The following is a 24,327-nucleotide window of genomic DNA, read 5'->3' on the forward strand; positions in this document are numbered from 1 at the left end:
TACTTATCGTATTTCGCTGAATGTCCAGCACTCTTGATTGTAAACCGCCTAGAAGTCGCAAGATTGTGGCGGTATAGAAGAATAAAGTTATTATTATTATTATTATAATGGGCATCTTAGCGCTTACTACACACTATCATTAGCATGCGCTAAACCGCTTGGGTCCGGATTCTGAAAGCGGCACCGAGAGGAAGGTGCTGGTAGGCACTCTACCGGTGCCTAAGTTATATGTTTTAATTAGCTATTAACGGCACGGTAATTGACCATGCCATTAAAAACCAATTAAAAGAAAAAAAAAATAGGGCGCCTACAAAACACATTGCTGGAATTGCGTCTACGCAGATGCTTGGCGCCGCCGAACGTGAAAAGAGGTGTGGTTATGGGCGGGGTTGATGTTCGGCGCTGCTAAGCGTGATTCTACGTCAAATTTAGGCGCCTGTAAAACCCTGGCCTACCTTGGACGCAGGCTGTGATTCTGAAAACAGTGCTGTAATCAGATTAACGCGTAGCCGGCGCCGTTTTTTCAGGCACCTGCCGATTTTTGGCGCCGCTTTCCGAATCCGGGCCTTGCTACCTGTTGATGATCCCCCCCCTCCTCCCCCTAAATGTGTCGTTGGCATGCCAGTATCATTTCTAGTTTCTATTCTCCCTTTCATGCTTTTCCTTTCAGGTGCTCGGTACAACTATCTTGCATACTAGCAGGGGAAGTAGGAAGTGTGATGTGAAAGCGCGAAACAAACGCCCTGACAGAAATAGCAGGCCACAAAAGAAGAAATACATGCCTGTAAGAAAATGAAAACCCGAGTTAAAATATTTCCAGAGGACTGAGCCCCAGTGAGGCTGTGCTGGGAAAAGAACAGCTTTTCACAGCTGAGAGTTTTATAACAAAAACTAGTGTTTAGGCCCGTTTGTGCTAGTAAAGCCTCCTTCCCTCACATGTCCCCTATTTTCAGTTCCAGCTCCAAACCCCCAGCCTCCTTCTCCCATCTTTTCATCAGGAAGGAGCAAAACCAGTTCAAAACTGTTCCACCCGCCCCACACATGCAGCTCCCGATTGGTGAGGCCCGACTTTAGTGCAGGAGGAGGCGGTCGGAGCATACCGCGAGTGATTTCCTTCACTCGCCGGCGCTCTGGCTGCTCTCTCCTAGCCCGGTCATTCAGGGTCGGAAAATACCGCAAATGACTGCGATCGCGAATCACTGACCGCGAATGACCGGGGAAGTACTGTACTTGTATATCAAGTTAAAATTTAATAAAATGTTTTGCTTGTCTTGCAAAACCCTTGCAAACCAAATTGCTTGCAATCCAAGGTTTTACTGTATTTGTTTTTTTCAATAATTTACTTAGGTAAACTTGACTCAATGTAATTTTATATTTAGCTTGGGATTTTGGCGTCCCAGCTTGGTAGGTGCTCAACGGAGCGTCCCCGTTTCACCCTTCATAGAGCTTCGTCAGGAATACCCTATTTTTTCTGTCAAAACTACAACAAAAAGAAACCACACATTTGCTGAAAGTCCCTGGATATCATTTGAAATATTTTTTGCGCGTTTCATTCTAAACTAATGCATATCCCGTCCCCCTTCTAAACAAGACTATCCACTAATCGTAGCAATGTCAGAATATAACTGCAACCTGGTTTCCAACGAGAAGAAATTCTATTTACTTGTTCTGTAACTTCTATTACTAACTTGAAGAGCACAGTATGAACGTCATTAGTTAAAGCGAAATGCCTAATTCGACAGCAGTTTGCCGGCTGGAACTTCTGAGCTCTTTAAACTATTCTACATCATTTCCATGGTTGCGTGCTTTACATTACATTACAGATTTCTATTCCGCCATTACCTTTCGGTTCAAAGCGGATTACAATAAGAGTTGTGGAGGGAAGGGTTACAAAGTTAGATCGGAGATCGTTTCTGAGAGAGGGAAAGGTAGGATCAGGGGTAGGAGAGGTGTTTGTGGTATTAGGCTTTACTCAGGGATTTCTTGAAGAGTATAGTTTTTACATCCTTTCTGAACCTCTTGTAGTCAGGGGTTGATGTCAATAGGGTGGAAATTTGGTTATCTAGTCTTGCTTCTTGAGTGGCTAGTAGGCCGTCGTAAAGTTTTTTCTGTTTTACTTCCTTGATTGTGGGGTGAGTGAAAGGGGGGGGTGTTTTTCTATGCCTAGTAGAGGTAGTTTGGATAAAGCGGTTGTTTAAGTAGGTTGGGCTGTTCCTGTTAATAGTTTTAAATAGTGTACAGTAAAATTTAAATTGTATTCTTTCTTGGATTGGAAGCCAGTGTGAGTCGATGTATGCTTCAGTGATGTGATCATATTTCTTCAGTGACAAGCTGGAAGACTGGGCAAACAAATGGCAAATGCGCTTTAACGTGGAAAAATGCAAGGTCATGCATATAGGGAAAAAGAACCCGTTGTTCAACTACAAATTGGGGGGGGGGGGCATTGTTGGGAGACAGCAGACTTGAGAGAGACTTGGGTGTGCTGGTGGATGCATCACTGAAGCCACAGTGCGCAGCAGCCTTGAAAAAAGCCAACAGGATGCTGGGCATCATAAAGAGGGGCATAACGACCAGGACGCGGGAAGTCATCATGCCATTGTATCGAGCGATGGTGCGTCCACATCTGGAATACTGCGTTCAGTATTGGTCGCCGCACCTCAAGAAGGACATGGCGGTACTCGAGAGAGTCCAAAGGAGAGCAACGAAACTGGTAAGAGGGCTGGAACACTGCCCATACGCCGAGAGGTTGGATAGGCTGGGGCTCTTCTCTCTGGAAAAAAGGAGGCTCAGGGGAGATATGATAGAGACCTTCAAGATCATGAGGGGCATAGAGAGGGTGGATAGGGACAGATTCTTCAGACTGAAGGGGACAACAAGTACGAGGGGGCATTCGGAGAAACTGAAGGGAGATAGGTTCAAAACAAATGCAAGGAAGTTTTTCTTCACCCAAAGGGTCGTGGACACTTGGAATGCGCTACCGGAGGAAGTGATCAGGCAGAGTACGGTACAGGGATTCAAACAGGGATTGGACGGATTCCTGATGGATAAAGGGATCGTGGGATACTGAGGGAGGAGCTGGGATGTAACACAAGTATAGAAAGCTAACCAGGTAATAAGTATAGAAACCCAACCAGGTTGTGCATGTGCAAGACCGGAGGGTTAGGACTTCGATGGGAAGATAGGACTTCAATGAGAAACCAAGGTGGCAAGGGAGCCCCTTCTGGTGATTCAGACAGGTCGTGACCTGTTTGGGCCGCCGCGGGAGCGGACTGCCGGGTAGGATGGACCTATGGTCTGACCCGGCGGAGGCACTGCTTATGTTCTTATGTTCTTAATATACGAGTCTCAAAGCTGTATTTTGGATTGTTTGTAGTTGTTTAATCAGAGGAGATAGAGGATGTTGCAGTAGTCGAGTATACTGAGGATTAGTGATTGTACTAGAAGCAGAAATTGTGGTCTTTCGAAGAATTTTCGGACTTGTCTTAGGTTCCTCATGACTGCGAAAGATTTCTGTATCGTTTTGTTTATTTGTGGTTGCATGGTGCAGCTCCTGTCAATAGTCATTCCTAGTAGTTTTAGGGAGGTTTGTAGAGGGTAGTTGATAGAGTTGATTACTAAGTTGGTAGTGCTAGGGACTTTGTTATTTTCTAGGAGGATGAATTTAGTTTTGTCTGGGTTGAGTTTCAGTTTGTGATTTTCCATCCACGTCGTAACTGTAGCTAGTGTTCGGTGTAGTGTGTCTGTCATTGCTAGCTTTGGTTGGTCAAAGGGTATGAGGATGGTGATGTCATCAGCGTAGCTGTAAGTGGTTAGACCTTGTTTGTTTAGGTACACGCAGAGAGAGGCTGTATATAGGTTGAAGAGTGTAGGGGATAGAGGAGATCCTTGTGGGTCTCCGCAGGGGTTGGACCACGGTTTGGATTTTTCCTTGTCTGATTTTACTTTGTATGATCTGGATTTTAAGAAGCCTTCAAACCATGAGTATACTTTGTCTGAGATGCCTATTGTGTCCAAAATTTGGAGAAGTATGTTATGGTCAACTAGGTTGAAAGCTGCCGTCAGGTCCAGCTGTATTAGCAACATTTTTTTTCCTGTGCTGAGGTGTTGTCTTGCTGTGTCTGTAAGGGAGCCTAATAATGACTCAGTACTGAAGTTAGTTCTGAAGCCAGATTACTTACGAAGGGAGACTAGTGTAATGATGTCATTCATAGATTGATACCACTTTCAAATATTTGTGAATCTCACTAAAATCCTGGAAATTAGGCTATCATTAGGTTATAAGTGTCCATGCCAAAAGATCTATGTAGGTAAAACCATTAGGCAATTTAATATTCGTATGGCTGAGCACAAGTCTTGTTTAAATCTACAGAGGAAGGAAGCTCCGCTTATAGCCCATTGTATTCAACACAAGCATACTTTTGATCAATTAAAATGTATGGTAATTGACAGAGTTGAGGTGTCTGTAAAGGGGAGGGGATAGAGGGAAAAAGCTTTTACAAACTGAGCAGAGGTGGATTGATCGCCTACATAGCCTTCAACCTCAGGGTTTGAATGTGGCTATTAATTGGCAGGTCTTTTTTTGAGCTAGTTATTACTTTTCTTGTCTTGGGTTATCTTTGGAAACCTGTATTCATTTATTAGTTCCTTTGTACTAAGCTGTGTTTACAGCTGCTCTTTGGCGCTTTGGGTTTGCTTATCAATATGTATGAGTGTACGCATGTTTGGCTGGGTCGGCATTTGTTTGCCGATTAGTTAGGTCACTTTCCGGAAGTGACATCAGACGCTCTCCTTCAATTTAAAACCTCGTAGGTTTGCGTTGTAGTGACTATTGACTCTTGAAAACGATCGAGTCACTGTGTAGAGCAGTCCCTGTTTTATCTCCAGCCTGTTTACCGTCGCGGCATCGGTGGTGTTATCAGGTACGCCGGGGGGATAGGCTTCTCTTCCGTGGGGTTTGCATGAGTGTTCTGATTTGTATGTGTTTCAGGTTTATAGTTGTGTGGTTAATAATACCTTTAAAAATTAAAAAACATAAATTAATATTCTCAATGGCTTAGGACTTCTTAAAATAGCAGGGTTGGGTATGTTTAGATGTATTATTCTCTAGGTTCAGAAGTTCGCCCTTTTGTGTTGCTGTGGAGTCCCCTTCAGTATAAGCAGTTAGTGCTTTTAAGTTTGATTGAGTATACTAGTTCCTTCTAAATTAAAATGTTTATGCTTTATTTGTAGTGCTATTTTTGGCGTTTGCCCTGATGAAGCTCTTGTTCAATTAATAAGAGCGAAACGGAGATCTTCCGTCGAGAAGACATTGAAATAAAGTATTGAGGAGAAAAACTGAAATAGAACATTTTCAGCTAAAGAAAATGAAAGCTAAGTAACCCTAAATAACATATGAGAGGGTAACAGACATTTAGAACACTAGACTACTTTATCAGTCGTTTTAAAGAAAGGAAATTAAAATGAAAAAATATTTAAAATAATTGAAAAAATATTTAAAATAATAAATTTATATTTACATTTAAAAGTATAGAGAACATAACTGGGCCGATGATAGCTCACCAAATAAGTCACCAGCCTTGACAATACTTTCAGGCTTTTGATTGTGAGCGCTTGAGATTTCCGGTTCGTTTCTATACGATAGTACTTACAGACTTGTAGGATAGCCTAATTTCCAGGATTTTAGTGAGATTCATAGATTGATGCCAAGATTGTTGGAAAAGTTCTTAATGATAGTGCGTACGCAAATTGTTATTATTCTTCAATGGAAGGCAGGCACTTATCTGGTCAACATGGAAAAAGATTAGAAAAAAATTCTTTATTGAACCACCTTAGAAGAATGTTTGCCAATTAATTGTAGTGTTAAGTCCTTTGGTTATAACCACTGTATTGGCTATACCTACCAGATTTTCTGAGGGCCCCATGTAACATGGTAAATAACGGCAGATAAAAGACCTGAATGGTCCATCCAGTCTGTCCATTAGTTATTCTCGTGAGAAATACATGATTAAATTAACTTGGCGCTTCTTTGATATTTCTGGGCCACAGATTAAAGTCCACCAGGCACTGTTCTAGGCTCCACCGCTGAAGTTGCCACCTAAGCTCACTCCAGCCTAGGCTTACCAGACGTCCAGGAAAACCCGGATAAGTCCTCTTTTTAGAGGACTGTCCGAGAACCCGGAGAGACTTCCAAAACCCGGCAGTTTGTCTGGGTTTTGGAAGTCCTGAGCTCGGAGGCCACGTCTGGAAGCCTTTGCGCATGTGCGGCTGTCACCGTGATGACCTCAATGTGGCCTTCGAGCTTGGGGAGGTTCATATGGGGGCTGGGGGAGGAATGTGGGTGGAGCCAGAGGCTGGACTGGGCGGGGCTGGGGGGTGGAACGGGGCAGGGCCAGGCATCCTCTGTTTTTCAAAGAGGAAATCTGGCAACCCTACTCCAGCCTATCCAACCAACCCGTTGTTTGCATGATAGCTACTGTAAAGTCTGTCCAGTAACATCTTCATGTTCCAAGTTAGGGTCTACATATAGTTCTTCAGGCTCAACAGCTGCAGTGATGTTTTCCTAATAAGGGCTTCTAAACGAGAGCCTTTTTGAGTTAGAGAGTTGCGCGGGGACAGAAATCTCACCCATCCCCACCTGTTCCCGCCAGGATCCTCTCCGTCCCCACCCGTCCCCGTCAGGATCCTCTCCGACCCCACCCGTCCCCGTCAGGATTCTCTCCGTCCCCACCCATCCCCGCAAGGAATTACCTCCATCCCTGCCCATCCCCATAAAAAGCAACAATTACTTCTGACAGGATCATTAATTCCACAGTTTCTTATGTGTTTGCGCTGCTGTTTTCCTTGTGGAATCTCTTTGGCGGAACCCTTTTTTTGTTTTCTGTTCAGGTAATTAACTTATAAACCCCCTCTTTTACTAAGGCTGACACGTCCATTATATTATATGGACAAACCCTGCTTCCAAAGTCTTCCATCCCCGTGGAAGTCCCGTGGGCTAGAGGGGGGTCCCCGTGGGGGTCCCGTGGGTTAGGGGGGGGATTCCCGCGGGATCCCCGCGGTCCCCGTTCCTGTGCAGACCTCTATTTTGAGTCCCAATCCGTGGTTCAGTATCGGAAGTATTTGTTAAACTATATCTTTCTATTTGTTTGTAATGACAAAGGGCTCCTTTTGTGAAGCCGCGTTAGCGCACGCGACTTTTAATCACGCGCTAACTCCCGCGCTAGCCGAAAACTACCGCCTGCTCAAGAGGAGGCGGTAGCGGCAAGCGCGTCTGGCGGTTTAGCGCGTGCTATTACGTGTTAAACCGTTACCGCGGCTTCGTAAAAGGAGCCGAAAGTATGAGTTTGAAGAGTGTGCTACAGAGGACTATGGCAACCGCCTGAATCATCATAAGGCTGATGCCTCGTACTTTGCAAACCACCTACGGAGAGAGCGCGTGGGCATCTGTTTAAGACTCTCCCTATGGTCGCATTAAGTTGTTAGTCTGGAAAAAAAATGTACACATGCTTTCTTCCTCCCACAATTTTTTTTTTTTTTAATTTTTTGCCAACCTTTTATAAAATGTTCCTTTTGGAAACGATCTTCTCTTTGGGGGTGGTTGATTGCTAAGCTGTCTGACCCAGGAAACACTTCCCTTTCGCTGGCAGAATGCAGTACGAGCCAGCGCAGATAATCCAGCACATAATTCCCTCCCCCTCTCGCTTTCAGATGCCTCCTGCATGCCAGGGGCAGAAACAGATGTCACTCGGATTCTTTCACCTTTGAGGTCAGCCAGTCAAAGCCCTTTCCTGCCCTTCCTCCTCCCAAAAGCTGTTCTTGCTCTCTGGAAAATGCTTTCTGACCATATTTCTTTTCTTTTATACCACCTACAAACCTGAAACACAGTACGACGAAACCTTTCGCCCAATGTGCGGCGGCAGCCAAGAAAGCAAACAGGACGCTGGGAATTATTAAAAAAGGGATGGTTAACGAGACTAGGAATGTTATATAATGCCCCTGTATCGCTCCATGGTGCGACCTCATCTGGAGTATTGCATTCAATTCTGGTCTCCTTATGTCAAGAAAGATATAGTGGCGCTAGAAAAGGTTCAAAGAAGAGCGACCAAGATGATAACATAAGAACATAAGCAATGCCTCTGCTGGGTCAGACCTGAGATCCATCGCGCCCAGCAGTCCGCTCACGCGGCGGCCCAACAGGTCCAGGACCTGTGTAGTAAACCTCTATCTATACCCTTCTATCCCCTTTTCCAGCAGGAAATTGTCCAATCCTTTCTTAAACCCCGATACTGTTCCCTGCCCTATAACGTCCTCTGGAAGCAGGGATGCAACTCCTCTGATATGAGGAAAGAGTAAAACGGTTAGGGCTCTTCAGCTTGGAAAAGAGACGGATGAGGGGAGATACGATTGAAGTCTACAAAATCCTGAGTGGAGTAGAACGGGTACAAGTGGATCGATTTTTTCACTCCGTCTAAAATTACAAAGACTAGGGGACACTTGATGAAGTTACAGGGAAATACTTTTAAAACCAATAGGTGGAAATTTTTTTTCACTCGGAGAATAGTTAAGCTCTGGAACACGTTGCCAGAGGTTATGGAAAGAGAGGATAACGTAGCTGGTTTTAAGAAACGTTTGGACAAGTTCCTGGAGAAAAAGTCCATAGCTCTTTTATTGAGAAAGACAGGGGGAGCCACTGTTTGCCCTGGATGTTGCTACTCTTTGGGTTTTGGCCAGGTACTAGGGACTTGGATTGACCACCGTGAGAACGGGCTACTGGGCTTGATGGACCATTGGTCTGACCCAGTAGGGCTATTCTTATGTTCTTATATTGGAGTTATTTTTCTGCCCCTAGAGCGTTAAAAATCTAGGGCTCCTTTTTAAAGCCACTGTAGCAATTTCCCCCATGGCAAATGCACAGAAACCCATTCAATTACTACGGACTTCGGTGCATTTGCCACGGGAGAATTACTATCGCAACTTTGTAAATATTGCCCTAAATCAGTGGTCTCCAACGCACAGCCACATGTGGCTCCTGAATTCCTCCATTCCCCAAACATTTGCCTAAAATGCTCCTCAAATCTTGTGAATGCGTTAATTTCAATCTCGCCTCACTTAGGGTTACTCAGACATGTCCTTTTGAGGACATGTCCAGGGGTCCGGATGGCAGGCAGTTGGGGGGGGGGGGACTGGGGATGGGATTAGGGTGTTACAGGGCGGGCCCTGGGGGTGGGCCTAGGAGTCCGGATTTTCCGATTGGAAAATCTGACAACCCTAGCCTCACTTGATATAGCAACTGCAAACGATCTCGCAAGCGTGTTTCTCATTTGTGGAATTTGCTACTGTTGGAAATCCAGAATAAAGTGAGATTTTAAAATACAGTGGTACCTCGGTTTGCGAGTAACCCGGTTTGCGAGTGTTTTGCAAGACGAGCAAAACACTCAGCAAGCTTTTGACTCGCAAACTGAGCACTGCCCCGATCAACGAGCACTTACAGGGGATTCCTCTTCCGTCTTCCGGCCAGCCTTCTACATCGGGTGCCTTCCGCGGGTTGCAGGACCTCTGTCTGGGCCTGCACGGCCAGGTGCTGTCCCCCCCTGCACATTGTGTGTGACGCGCACAGCGTCAATCATCGGCGTCGTGCGCAGCGTGCGGGTGGGGTGGCACTTGGGTGGGGGCTCTCCAGCATGCAAGGGGCATCTGACGTGGAGGGCTGGCCGGCGGCTGGCATTCCCCCCCCCCCCCCCGAAGTGGCACTGCGAGGTTCTCCGGCGGCTGGCATCTACCTCCCCCAAAGCAGCACTGTAGGGTTCTTCTTCAGATGACCCACGGAGGAGATGGCGCTGCAGCACCCGGCACCCGACAGGTATAGACCCCGGGTTCTAGAACGAATCATCTGAGTTAGTATTAACGTTTAATGTTTAATACCTGGTCTGAACAAGCGGGTCCAGGCGGTTTACAAAATTCGTAGTATTACATTACATTACATTAGTGATTTTTATTCCGCCATTACCTTGCGGTTCAAGGCGGATTACAGAAGAGGATTTCTGGACATGTCCAGAGATGTTACAGAGTAGAGCGGGTTGTTTCAGAGGATTGAAATGTTTCATTCGGTGTTAGTCTTCATGGATTTCTTGAAAAGCAAGGTTTTTTATTTCTTTTCTGAAAGTTTTGTAGTCTGGGGGTCGCGATTAGTAGATTAGAGAGTTGGTGGTCTAGTTTTGCAGCCTGTGTGGATAAAAGGCCATCCATCGTACAGGTTTTTTCCGTTTGATCAAAGGAGGTGAAAAGTTGAGGAGATACTCTATGTGGCTGAATTCTCTGTAAGAAGGAAGCCTAGGCTCGTTGAAAACGAGAGTATGAAGAGCCGTTTCTCCATAATGAGAATGAGTCCTAGGAGAGAACAATGGAAGTACGGTAGATCAATTTAGATGAAGTCCATGAGGAGCTATTTGCCGTATTTGCGTATTTTTTCAATGATGAGTGGAGAGCTCCATCTTCCCCACTGTCAAAACAATTTTGATGTGTAAGTTTGAAATCTTTTGGTGGCCCTCAAGAACCTTCTCATATTCACACTGTGGCCCTTTACATGAAAAAAGGTTGTCCACGGATCAAAGGTGTCCTTTTATTAAACTGCAGTAAACTGGCTAATCAGATTGACACATTAGTCAGAAAAAGCTTCTTCATGCTGTGGAAATTGCATACAGAGCACGTTAGACTATCTAATATAATAATAGCCTAAGCCGTGCATACGCACTCCCACCGCATGTTCTGTTTTCCGTGCGCTGTAGGGCACCATAAGTAGGAGTGCGCGCGAATCTCTCTCTCTTTCTCTCTTCAAGGCAGATGTCGGCCGCAGCGGTTGTCGGCTGCTGCAGGCCGCGGCAGCTGTAGGCCGCGGTGGCGGTCGGTGACTGCAGGCCGCAGCGGCCGAGCATGGAGCCGGGCCAAAGTTTCTTTTTTAACTTCAAAGACGCTGCAGCGGCTCCTCTCACGAGCCGCTCCTGCGTCGGAGGAGGCGGCGATCGTGAGAGGAGCCGCCAGGAAGTTACACTACTGGGGGCTCGGGCTGTTAGGTCCGTGCAGGCTCCTCTCGCCGTAAAAGGAGGGAGAGGGAATGCTGCGGCTGCTGGACAGGGAAGTAGAGAAGGAGAGAGGAAGAAAGACACAGGGACAGGGGCAGGGAGAGAGACAGAAAGACAGACATACAAAGGGGGCCAGGGAGGGAGAGAGACAGAAAGAAAGACAGTGGGAGGAAGAGAGACAGAAAGAAAAAGACAGGGGTAGGGAGAGAAACAGAAAGAAAGACAGACATATATTCTACCACCAGTGGGAGGAAGGGAGACAGAAAGAAAAGAAGAAAAACACAGGGACAGGGAGAGACACAGAAAGACAGACAGACAAAGGGGGCCAGGGAGAGAGACAGACAGAAAGAAAGACAGCAGGACAGAGAGAGAGAGAGATGGAAATAAAGACAGACAGACATATATTCTAGCACCCGTTAATGTAACGGGCTAAAATACTAGTTGTAATATAATTTATTTAGCTGGTTATCAAAAGAATCTTAGTAGAATGCGTTTCCTTCAAAACACGGCTGTTCGATTCATTTTCATCTTAAAAAAGACAGACCATGTGATGCCATACTATCGGTTCCCAGTGGAGGCAAGAGTGATATTTAGGGCTCCTTTTACGAAGGTGCGTTAGGATCTTAATATGCGGAATAGGGCGCGCTAAAATGCCACCCTCCCTATCGCCTCTTCTTGAGCAGGCGGTAGTTTTTCAGCTAGCACGCGCTAATCCGGTGCGTGCACTAAAAACCCTAGCATACCTTCGTAAAACGAGCCCTTAAATTTGAAAGTATAGGTTACCAGGCAACACAAGGCCTTATACCAAGTTATCCTGTGGATTATTTTATGTTTGCAGAATCTAGATCAGGATTGTCCAACCTGCGGCCCCGGGAAGTATTTTGTGCGGCCCCGGTCGAGGGCGATGCAGTGTTTTCTTCTGCTGCCCCCGGGTGTTTACCGTCTTGCCGGCTCCCTCCTCTGTCTTGCTGCAGCGTTTGCGCATTTGTGCCACCCCAGAAACATTTTTTTCGGCCAGTGCAGCCCAGGGAAGCCAAAAGGTTGGACACCCCTGATCTAGATGATCATTATGTAACCTTACTCTTATTTGCCTTCCCCTCTGTAAAAGGCTGTTTAAATAAAGATATTTTCATATATTATTAACGTTTCAGGCAGGCATTTGGGACAAGAATTTCAGCAATTTGAGAGTAAATTCAACTTCCTGTCAGAATTTTAGAAAATTGTTAAAAGCTTACCTGTTTGATACGTTTTGGTAAATTTGATTTTCTATTTCACTGTGTTAACCACATCGAACTGTGAGGTTTTGCCGTGTTTAAATATAAATTTTTATGTTATGTTATTAGCGCATGCTTACATAGGGCTCCTTTTACTAAGATGCGCTAGCGGTTATAGCGCACGCTACAATACCGCACGCGCTAAACGCTAATGCCTCCATAGAGCTTGCGTTAGTATTTTTCGGTTAGCGCGCGCTAAAAACGCTAGCGCACCTTAGTGAAAGGAGCCAATAGCTTAAAATGGCTTTCTGTGGGGCATGCTCAAGCATTCTGTAGTAAATTCCTAATGCAAAACAGGAAACTTGGCCAGTTTACTGCTAGGTATAAATGGCCTTAGTGCACATGAGAAACCCATGTAAGGGTGCACCAAGACCAATTTATCTCACAATTTAGTAAAAGGACTCCTAAGTTTTTGTACATGAGATAATGGCGGGTTAAGTGACTTGCACAAGATCACAAGGAGATGCAAAGGAAGGAAAGTTGCTGGCACAGGGGGAGGGGAGGGCAAGAGGAAGGAAAGTTGATGGCACAGTGGGAGGGAAGGGGTGAGAGGAAGAAAAGGTGCTGGCACAGGGAGAGGACAGGGAGACATGCATGGTGAAGGGAGAGGATGAAATTGCACATAATGGAGGGGAGGAAGGGAGAGATGGTGCATGGAGGGGGATAGAGAGATTTGATACGGCATAAGGAAGGAAGAAAGAGAGGTGTTGGACATGGGGATGGATGAGAGGCAAGGAGAGATACACAGGAGGGGGAGAAGGAGGGAGATGTTGGATCCAGGAGCAGAACGGAGTGATGGAGAGATGCCTGGAAATGGGAGTGAGGAAAGAGAGTGGGAGAAAGGCTGGACCATGGGGGAGAGTGCAAAAGGAAAGATATAGGGAGATGTTAGGCTACAAAGATGGGGTGGGAAGGAAGAGAGAACAGATGCTGGGCCATAAAGGTGGAGGAAGGAAGACACTGAGAATGGTAGAACCCTGAGAGTGAGGAGAGGGTGGCAAGGAAACGGATGAGAGGATAGATATAACAAAGGGTAGAAATATGGTAATAGAGGTACATTGAAGATGAAAGGGAATGGAGGGCTGAGGAAGGAATGAAATGGGGAATGGGAGAGAAGATGGAAATTTGATAGGTAGCTGAAAATTGAAAAAGAGGAGAAGGGTACGAAAGAGGCAGAAAAGAGCTAAAAAGGAATGATCAATATGTCTGAGACAAGTGTAGTGAGGTAATAGGGGAGAGTAGATAGCAGCCACTTGAAAGAGAATTAGCAGACAACAGGAAAGCAGAAAAAATAAACTGAAACCAACATGATGAAAAAATAAAGCATCCAGACAACAAAGGTAGAAGATAAACATTTTATTTTAAATGGAATATGGATAATAATGAGCAAAAATATTGTTTAAATTTTGCCAAACAAACTTACAGAATTTTTCAGAATTTGCTCATTTTGTGCACAGAATTTTGATTTTTTTTTGCGCAGAATTCCACCAGGAGTAATATAGAGGATTCTCAAACCTAATTGGTTGGGGCTTGAAGTGAATGACACAGAAGAGTACGTTGGTCACCAATTTAGAAACATAGAAACAAGATGGTAGATAAAGGCCAAATGAATTTTGGTGGGAAAGTCCATTGGTTACAAATTTGAATTCTGGCGGGAAAATCAATTGGTCTCTTTTTCCCACAGAATGGAAAATTTTCTGCTGAGTTTAAAGATGGTCTCCCCATGAAGTTGGCTTATATGCTGTCTTAGGCTTCCACGACTGGTATTGTGTTTGTTGCAGTTTTTCGGCCATTGCTGCGTCTAGTTGGGTAGAACCAACGTTTTACCGTCATGCTGAAACTCAGGAGTAATGTTAAAAGAATATTTCTTTGTGAACAGTAAGGTAGAGACATAAATAGTAACAGATGTTCCAAAAAGCATGGGATAAGAACATAGATCACAGAAGGCCAGTGGTTTGGAAAAGGAAGGAAATATTGGGTAGGCTTTGAGGGTTCTTATCTGCCATCATATCCTGAGTTAGGTTTCTTTAGCAATGGTTGAGGTAGATATTCAGTGGAAATGTGCTGTATAACTTTAAGTAGACATGTAGTGGCTTGGACAGATAAGTTTATCCATTCTATTCTATTCTATATAACATTTATTGCCCGCTCTAATCTCCAATCAGATTCTAGGCGGATAACAATATTTCAAAAGTTCTCAGCAAATTTAGAATAAATTAATTAAAATAATTTGTTTTTTTTCAGGGAGTTGGGTTAGGGTGGGGATTGTTTGTTCAGGCTGCTTTGTATTTGGTTTTCTTTGTATTGTATTGGTTGGATTTTTTTTGTATGAAAATAAAAATTGATTCATCATAAAATAATTTTTTTTTTTTTTAATGTTTGAAAGATATAATATGAAGAAACTTTCCTTAAATCAGTAGAAAGATCATTCCAAAGTTTGGTTCCTACATATTGAAAAGATTTTCTCATCAAAGACTTCAATGGCTGATTTTTTGCTACTGAACAGAGATGAACTGTTAGGTCTTTCCCCAGAATCCTAACCTTGCCTCTACCAAAATGAATTGTCCGCTTCAGTAACTTACATGAGCCAAAGGTTAGCCATCTCCTGGTCTGCTGTTAAAAAAAAGGCCACTTATGTGGTCAGTGGCATAGCGAGGGTGAGAGGCGCCCATGCCTATTTGACTTTCCCAGCGCGAGCAGTATCACCAACATGCTGCTCGCGTCGGCGTCCACTCTCCCTCTGATGTCCTTCCCTAGGCGCGGGACCCGGAAGTGACGTCGGACAGAGAGCCGACGCCGGCGCAAGCAGCGAGTTGGAGTTGCTGCTCGTGCTGATGAAGAGCGGGGATAGGAACGTGAAAGAGTGGTGTGGGCGGAGAGGTGGATGCCAAGGCGGTGCCCGGGGCAGACTCCCCCTTTCTTATACTGCGCTTCTGTATGTGGTCTGCATAAAAGCCCTTGAGTATTATCTGGTATGTTTTTCGCTTTCACCTTGGACGCTGGTCACTCTTTGTTCCTTTCTCCTTTTACAGGCTCATTTCTTCCTGTTTATGAAAAAGTAAGAGTCGCTGTTTGTCATGCCACCTCCGTTGGACATTGTGAAAGTGGCTATTGAGTGGCCAGGAGCAAATGCACAGCTCATTGAAATAGACCAGGTGAGAGAATCTGACTTGTTCAAAAGGGAGAAAGGCAGAGAGATACATAAGAGTTGGCCATACTGGGTCAGACCGAAAGTCCAGCATCCTGTTTCCAACAGCAGCCAACCCAGGTCCCAAGTACCCGGCAGAAACTCAAAGAGTAGCAACATTCCAGAGCTGAGATTGTGATGTCATAATGCCTCATTCCACCAATGCCTAAGAGCCAACCTCATCAGTGATGTCACAATGGCTTGACTGTCCTATACTCACCTCACATAAGAACATAAAAATTGCCGTACTAGGACAGACCAAAGGTCCATCAAACCTAGTATCCTGGTTCCAACAGTGGCCAACCTAGGTCACAAGTACCTGGCAAGATCCCAAGGAGTAAAATACATTTTATGCTGCTTATTCTAAGAATAAGTGGTGGATTTCCCCAAGCTATATTAATAATAGCTTATGGACTTCTCTTTTAGGAAATTATCCAAACCTTTTTAAAACACTGCTAAGCTAACTTCTTTCACCACATTCTCCGGCAATGAACTCCAGAGTTTAATTACATATTGAAAACGATGACAAAAATGATAAAAAGGATATAATGGTTACTGCGGATGGGCAGACTGGATGGGCCATGTGGCCTTTATCTACCATCATGTTTCTGTTTCTAAACCCTGCTAAGCTAACTGCTTTCACTACATTTTCCGTCAACAAATTCCAGAGTTTAATTATCCGTTGGGTGAAGAAATATTTTCTCTGGTTTGTTTTAAATCTACTACTTCTAAGCGCATGCCTCCTAGTCCTAGTATTTTTGGAAAGAGTAAACAAGCGATTCACATCTACTCATTCTACTCCACACAGTATTTTATAGACCTCTATCATATCTTCCTTTCTCTTCTCCAGGCTGAAGAGCCCTAGCCGCTTTAGCCTTTCCTCACAGGGAAGTCATCCCATCTTCCTCTCTCTTAAGAGATCCTATGTGCCTATGTCCCACTTTCTTGAATTCAGACACAATCTCTGTCTCCACCACTTCTTCTGGGAGACTGTTCAACGCATCTACCACCCTTTCTGTAAAAATGTATTTCCTTAGATTACTCCTGAGTCTATCACCTCTTAACTTCATCCTATGCCCTCTCACTCCAGAACTTCCTTTGAAATGAAAGAGATTCGACTCGTGCACATTTACGCCACATAGGTATTTAAACGTCTCTTATTGTATCTCCACTCTCCCGCCTTTTCTCCAAAGTATACAGACTGAGATCTTTAAGTTTGTTCCCATACACCTTATGATGAAGACAATGCACCATTTTAGTAGCCTTCCTCTGGACTGACTCCATCCTTTTTATATCTTTTTGAAGGTGTGGCCTCCAGAATTGTACACAATATTCTAAATGAGGTCTCACCAGAATCTTATACAGGGGCATCAAAGGTTTGAATAATTTCCTAAAAGAGAAGTCCATAAGCCATTATTAAGATGACTTGGAGAAATCCACTGCTTATTCCTAGGATAAGCAGCATAGAATCTGTTTTGCTACTTGGGATCCAGCTAAATACTTGGGACCTGGGTTGGCCACTGTTGGAAACAGGATACTGGGCTTGATGGACCTTCAATCTGTCCCAGTATGGCAATTCTTACGTTCTTATGTGAGCCAAGAATAGGACAATCAAGCCATTGTGACATCACTGTTGAGGTTGGCTCTTAGGCATTGGTGGAATGAGGCATTATGACATCACAATCTCAGCTCTGGAATGTTGCTCCTCTTTGGGACCTGGGTTGGCCACTGTTGGAAACAGGATACTGGGCTTGATGGACCTTCAGTCTGTCCCAGTATGGCAATTCTTATGTTATTATGTGAGCCATTGTGACATCACTGTTGAGGTTGGCTCTTAGGCATTGGTGGAATGAGGCATTATGACATCACAATCTCAGCTCTGGAATGTTGCTACTCCATTGTGACATCACTGCTGAGGCTGGCTCTTAGGCATTGGTGGAATGAGGCATTATGACATCACAATCTCAGCTCTGGAATGTTGCTACTCCATTGTGACATCACTGCTGAGGCTGGCTCTTAGGCATTGGTGGAATGAGGTATTATGACATCACAATCTCAGCTCTGGAATGTTGCTACTCTTTGGATTTCTGCCAGATACTTTCCCTACTCATTGAGGCCCTTGGTGCTTTTCTGTTTGATCATATTCTGAGCCAGGCATTCTTCCTAAAATATAATTCTCTGATACAGGCTTAAAATGCCAAAACTTGGTCAAGTTGGGTGCTTGGGTTATCTTAATAAAAGTTGTGGCCTTTGGCGTTTTGCAAGCCTTTCCCTGACTCCCTTAAGAGTTATTTATTAGCCACAAAGTTATTTTTAGACTAAAGCATCCCATTATTGATCTTATAGGTGCTTTTGAATATTGACCTTTTTTTTTTTTTGGTTTAATGTTTTTGTTTAATGTATGATTGATTGGCCACACTTTTGTTTTTATGTTTTTTTTCATATGAAACATAAACATTGTTTGCTGCCCAGTCAGTCTTTTCAGCTTATGGGGTGAGCTGAGGAAAAATAAAGTAAATACATTTTTATTATAGTTTGGTTATTTGGCCTCTTGCATGAGGTGTGTAAATTTTTTGTAGTTGTTATTTTTAATAAGTGTGGCTGTTGCTTAGTCAAAATTTTATTAGTACATTTAAAAAGAACAAATATCAAGAAATGTTCATCTTCTTGCCGTGGAAGCTGAAATGTAAACTAATAGTATGTTTTTTTCATTTATAGAAACGTCCTTTGGCATCGATCATCAAGGAGGTGTGTGATGGGTAGGTCCATGATTTAACATATGTGATGCAGGTATGCTTTGCTGAGTAATGAACCAAAGAAAAACCAGAAAAACAAGAAATATGATGGCAGATAAAGGCCAAATGGCCCATCCGCAGCATCCACTATCTCTTCCTCTTCCTATTGGCTAAGGCTCTTTATCTTTACACCTGTATTGTGAGATCATAGCTTTATGGTAATAGAAATATGATGGCAGATAAAGGCCAAAGGGCTCATCCAGTCTGCCCATCCACAGAATCCACTCTCTCCTCTCTCCCTATTGGCTAAGGCTCTTTACACCTGCATTGTGAGGTCATAGCTTTATGGTAATATAAACATGATGGAAGATAAAGGCCAAATGGCCCATCCAATCTGCCCATCCACAGAATCCAATCTCTCCTCTCTCCCTATTGGCTAAGGCTCTTTACACCTGCATTGTGAGGTCATAGCTTTATGGTAATAGAAACATGATGGCAGATAAAGGCCAAATGGCCCATCCAGTCTGCCCATCCACAGAATCCACTCTCTCCCTATTGGCTAAGGCTCTTTACACCTGCATTGTGAGGTCATAGCTTTATGGTAATAGAAACATGATGGCAGATAAAGGCCAAATGGCCCATCCAGTCTGCCCATCCACAGAATCCACTCTCTCCCTATTGGCTAAGGCTCTTTACACCTGCATTGTGAGGTCATAGCTTTATGGTAATAGAAATATGATGGCAGATAAAGGTCAAATGGCCCATCCGGTCTGCCCATGAGACCCTTTGGTAGTAAGCACAAGAAGAATCCGACGGGTCTGCAGTGAATGTCAGGTAGCAAAGAACAAAACAAGGAAAACTGCAGAACAGATGTACACGATGCAGGCACTTTATTCAGTCAGAAATTTTTCATAACGAACAATCCACTTATTCCTTAGAGAAACAGGGACCCAACACGGGCCGTGTTTCAATTAAGAAATCTTCCTCAGGGGTCCCAAGTGGAAGAGTGGATGGTTAGCCTAAACAAATGAAGAAAAATACCCTCCGATGTGAAAGCGTTTCTCTAAGGGAAAAGTAGATTGTTCATTATGAAAAATTTCCGACTGAATAAAGTGTCTGCATCGTGTACATCTGCTCTGCGGTTTTCTTTGTTTTGCCCTCTGGCAGTATTCAGCGATGATGTTCGATGTGGAGTAATTAATCCATTGACCTCAAAAGCAGAGACGTGGTCGTTGAAGTTAATTAAATACATTCTTCCCCTCTCATTTTTCATCCCTGTGCCCAAAGCTCCAACTATTAAATCATATTAGGGAATTACTCTTGATCAGAAAAAGCTTTTGTAGCATTACCTTATCTATTCAGTATTAAGTAGCAAAATGCTGGAACCAACTCACCCACTTACACTACGATTTTGTGGCCACTGTCTCAGGTTCAGAAAACTTTGAAAAGCATTTCTGTGCTAAGACAGGGAGCCAGACCTGAAGTAACTGAAGTGGTAATTGTAAAAACCCATTTCTAAACTGTCTAAGCCAGTGGTCTCCAACTCAAACCATTTTCTGGGCCACATTTTGAATTTGTGGGTTCTTGGAGGGCCTCAGAAAAAAAATAGTTAATGTCTTATTAAAGAAACAACAATTTTGCATGAGGTAAAACTCTTTATAATCTTTCATTTTAGCTAAGTCTTAATAATAATATTGTAATCTATAGCTAAAGAGACATACGATCAAGAAACTGTTTTATTTTACTTTTGTGATTATGATAAACATACCGAGGGCCTCAAAATATAGAAACATAGAAACATAGAAATAGACGGCAGATAAGGGTCCACGGCCCATCTAGTCTGCCCACCTTAATGTCCCTCCCCTACCTTTGCCCTGTGAATAGATCCCATGTGCCGATCCCATTTGGCCTTAAAATCAGGCACGCTGCTGGCCTCAATCACCTGTAGTGGAAGACTATTCCAGCGATCAACCACTCTTTCAGTGAAAAAGAATTTCCTGGTGTCACCTCGTAGTTTCCCGCCCCTGATTTTCAACGGATGCCCTCTTGTTGTCGTGGGACCCTTGAAAAAGAAGATATCTTCCTCTGCCTCGATGCGGCCCGTAAGATACTTGAACGTCTCGATCATGTCCCCCCTCTCTCTGCGCTCCTCGAGCGAGTATAGCTGTAATTTGTCAAGCCGTTTTTCGTATGGTAGATCCTTGAGTCCCGAGACCATCCGGGTGGCCATTCTTTGCACCGACTCCAGTCTCAGCACATCCTTGCGATAATGCGGCCTCCAGAATTGCACACAGTATTCCAGGTGGGGCCTCACCATGGATCTATACAATGGCATAATGACTTCCGCCTTACGACTGACGAAACCCCTTCGTATGCAGCCCATGATTTGTCTTGCCTTGGACGAAGCCTGCTCCACTTGATTGGCAGACTTCATGTCCTCACTGACGATTACCTGGCGGACCGCATGTGGCTCCTGGGTCACGAGTTTGGGACCACTGATCTAAGCCCATTTCTAAACTGTTTAATGCAACTCCTGGGACATAACAATGAGCCAACAATGACCAACTTGAACTTGTAACTATGTATTTGTAACTATGACCTAATTGTATTAACAAATGTACTGATCTACCTGTACTAGCAACTCTATTGAATGTCCATGTCAAACTGTCCATTGTCACTTCCTGGGTAACTGACCCAACCTCTTGTAATGTAATCCAGCCTTGAACTGAATAGGTAAAGGTGGACTAGAAAATCTGATTAATATATATACACTATAAAGGTAACTCACCTTTTAATGAATCTTCTGTGTTCTTCAGGTGGTCACTGCCAAATTCAGAGTACTATGCCTTTCGCTACGCCGATGGACCTCAGTTGTACATAACAGAACAAGTAAGTGTTAGTGAGATTGACATTACTGGAATTTAGTTAGGCTTTCCATATGTCTTGGGACATGTGTGGTGCAGTGGTTAGAGCTACAGCCTTAGCACCCTGAGGTTGTGGGTTCAAATCCCTCACTGCTATTTGTGACCCTGGGCAAGTCACTTAATTCCCTCATTGCCCCAGGTACACTAGATAGAGTTTGAGCCCACTGAGACAGACAGGGAAATGTAATAAAGTACCTGAATGTAAACCACATGAGGATATAAGTGGTATATAAATAATTAAAAAAAAAATTAATACAAGCCACAAGTTTCCAGAAGTCACAGCTGCCCAACTGTTTGTCTCCTCTGTGTGTGTTGCTCCCTTCTATTGTGTGCTTTCATGTTCAGAATTTCTCTTAACTGGCATTTCTCCTTGCTTCAGTTTAGAGAATGTCACGGTGACAAAATTCATCACCGTTCCCGTCCCTGCGGGAAACCATCCCCGTGTCATTCTTTAAGGAGAGAGGGAGGAATCTGAGTATGAATGGGCCCAGCCACTGACCCTCAAGCCTTGCATTGAAGAAAGCTGAGGTTGAGATAGACACTAAAAAATGACAGTCTCTGGTATCCAGAGCAGATATTGTGATGTCATAATGTCTCATTTCACCAATAAGAGCCAAGCTTATCAGTGATATCACAATGGCTTCATTATCTTATACTTGGCTCATATAAGAATCAGAGTATGAATGGGCTCAGCCACTAACCCTCAAGCCTTGCATTGAAGAATGCTGGTGTAAAAGGACTGAGGTTGCGATAGTCACTAAAGAATGACACGGGATAGCTTCCTGCTGTTATCCATGGGGACAGGAACAGAGATGAATTCTGTCAATTTTTGCTGTTTTAATGGTGATCCTTTTTCTTTGTATTTGTAGACTCGTAGTGACATAAAAAATGGGACAATCCTCCGATTGGCTGTTTCTCCTGTGAGTTGTCTCTTATGACTTGTCCATTTACCTTCTTATGCAGGCCATTTAATAAATTGCACCAGACGGTTAACATTTCATCAATGCTGGACCATGAAAGAAAGGAACATGAATCTCATTTCTGAAATGAGATCATTGTTATAATCAAATTTCAAACTGAGTGGAAAAAAACGAAGAATTCTTTATAGTATATGAGGCAGGTGTACTAAATCATTAAATAATACCTCTGGAAAAGTACAGAAAAATCTATAAATAATATTAAAAAATTAATAAATGAGAATCAGAAGTTCCAAAGCTTATAAAATTATTATACAAGGACCTCAGTTAGAGGTATTTTCTGCAGTGCAATTACATTCTGACAGCATTGCTCATTATTTTCCTCCCATTTTTAATCATCAAGCCAATTTTTTAATTGTGAATAAAAAGCACTTCCACTACTTATAAGAAACACATGGAATGTTGCTACTATTTGTGTTTCTGTCAGGTACTTGTGACCTGGATTGGCCACAGTGGAAACAGGATACTGGACTACAAGGACCATTGGTTTGACCCAGTATGGCTATTCTTGGTGTTATGTTCACAAGTAAAAATGCAAGACACTTATCTAAAAACATGGTGTCAGGTCAAAAGCGCGCCGGGACAAAGGCGCGCCCAGACAATTGAGCGCAGTGCGGAGGCGTGCGCCGCAGAAAATTACTGTTTTTAGGGCTCCGACGGGGGTGTGGTGTGGGGGGGAACCCCCCCACTTTACTTAATAGAGATCGCGCCGCGTTGTGGGGGGTTTGGGGGGTTGTAACCCACCACATTTTACTGAAAACTTCACTTTTTCCCTGTTTTAAGGGAAAAAGTTAAGTTTACAGTAAAATGGGGGTTACAACCCCCCAAACCCCCCACAACGCCGGTGCAATCTCTATTAAGTAAACTGGGGGGGCTCCCCAACAAAACCCCCCCGTCGGAGCCCCTAAAAACAGTAATTTTCTTTGGCGCGCGCCTCCGTCTTGCGCTCAGTTGTCGGCGCGTGCCTTTGTCTTTCGCGGCGTTGTCTATGAACCAAAAACATTTTTTTTTTTTTTTTTTTAAATTTTATATTTATCATTTCAATTTACCATTACACACAATGATAAGGGAATACTGAAATACAATACAATCAGTTCATGCTGATAAGCAAATAACATAAGGAAATATAGCATCTTACATAGTCCACAATGGGTGGAGGAGAAAAAAAAGAAAGAGAATAACAACCCCCAGGGGAGGGGGTACATAAACCAATTTAAGAATTCCAAAATAAAGAGCAGAGTACAGCCTTCCAAACAAAATTAACACCATACAATCCTGTTCAATCTGGGTGCATAGAGACACCCTTGCCTTCTAGAAAAAAGCCTAATTGGGCAGGTTCAAAAAATACATATTTTGTTTCCTGAAGGGAAACCACACATTTACAAGGAAATCTTAATTGAAAAACTGCTCCTAATGATATCACTTTCATTCGGTATGTTAGAAATTCTTTTCTTCTAGATTGCGTCCATTTTGAGACATCAGGGAACATATATATTCGTCCTCCCAAGTAGGACACTTGTTTCAATTTAAAGTACAATTTCAGCAGCAATTCTTTATCTTGATGAAATACAAAAGAGACTAGTAACGTAGCCCGACCCTCTATTTCAATATCAGATGATTGTAATATATCAGATAAATCCATCTGGTCTTCACCTCTAACTGATTCTCCTTCTTTATTTACATTTTTCTTTAAGTAATAAATTTTTTGTAGTGGTGGAAGATCAGATTCTGATATCTTCAATATAGTTATCATGAAATTCCTAAAAATTTCCCGAGGTGACATAAACTTGGCTATTGGAAAATTTAAAAGTCTCAAGTTCAAACTTTTATGTTGATTCTCCAAATTTTCAATCTTCCTCAGGAAAAGCATTTTATCAGAAACTTGTTTAGTCATCAAATTTTTAGTCTCTGTTGTTATTTTCTCTAAATTCTTTATCTCTGATTGTTGCTGCTGAAGTGATGTCTCCAACAGGTTTATCTTAGAAGTTGAATTTAAAGTAATTGAAACAAAATTAGCACATACCGAATGTAGGTTCTCCAAAGCAGTCCAGATTGAATCAAGTGTGACCGCCTGAGGCTTCACAAGTGGCTTGAGGGGGGAAATAGCCACTAGCTTTTCCTCAGTGACTCCTCCAGGCACCAAATCCTGGGTTCC

General features: G+C 43.4%; 1 protein-coding gene across 4 annotated transcripts in view; it reads left to right on the forward strand.

Moving 5' to 3' along the window:
- The window catches only part of ELMO2 (engulfment and cell motility 2), a 123,052-nt gene that overhangs the window by 39,674 nt on the left and 59,051 nt on the right, over nucleotides 1–24,327 (forward strand). For 2 of the 4 annotated variants that reach the window (XM_033963880.1, XM_033963881.1), the window contains exons 2-5: nucleotides 15,382–15,504; nucleotides 18,255–18,295; nucleotides 21,088–21,160; nucleotides 22,065–22,115. In XM_033963880.1, coding sequence (XP_033819771.1) covers nucleotides 15,427–15,504; nucleotides 18,255–18,295; nucleotides 21,088–21,160; nucleotides 22,065–22,115 — 243 coding nt within the window. In that variant the 5' untranslated portion in view covers nucleotides 15,382–15,426. Of the gene's footprint in view, nucleotides 1–14,682; nucleotides 15,505–18,254; nucleotides 18,296–21,087; nucleotides 21,161–22,064; nucleotides 22,116–24,327 lie in introns of those variants that run through there. The other 2 variants (XM_033963882.1, XM_033963883.1) reach the window with 2 other exon arrangements.

The sequence above is a fragment of the Geotrypetes seraphini genome, chromosome 11 (genome assembly GCF_902459505.1).
Source record: "Geotrypetes seraphini chromosome 11, aGeoSer1.1, whole genome shotgun sequence".
Taxonomy (NCBI): Eukaryota; Metazoa; Chordata; class Amphibia; order Gymnophiona; family Dermophiidae; genus Geotrypetes; species Geotrypetes seraphini.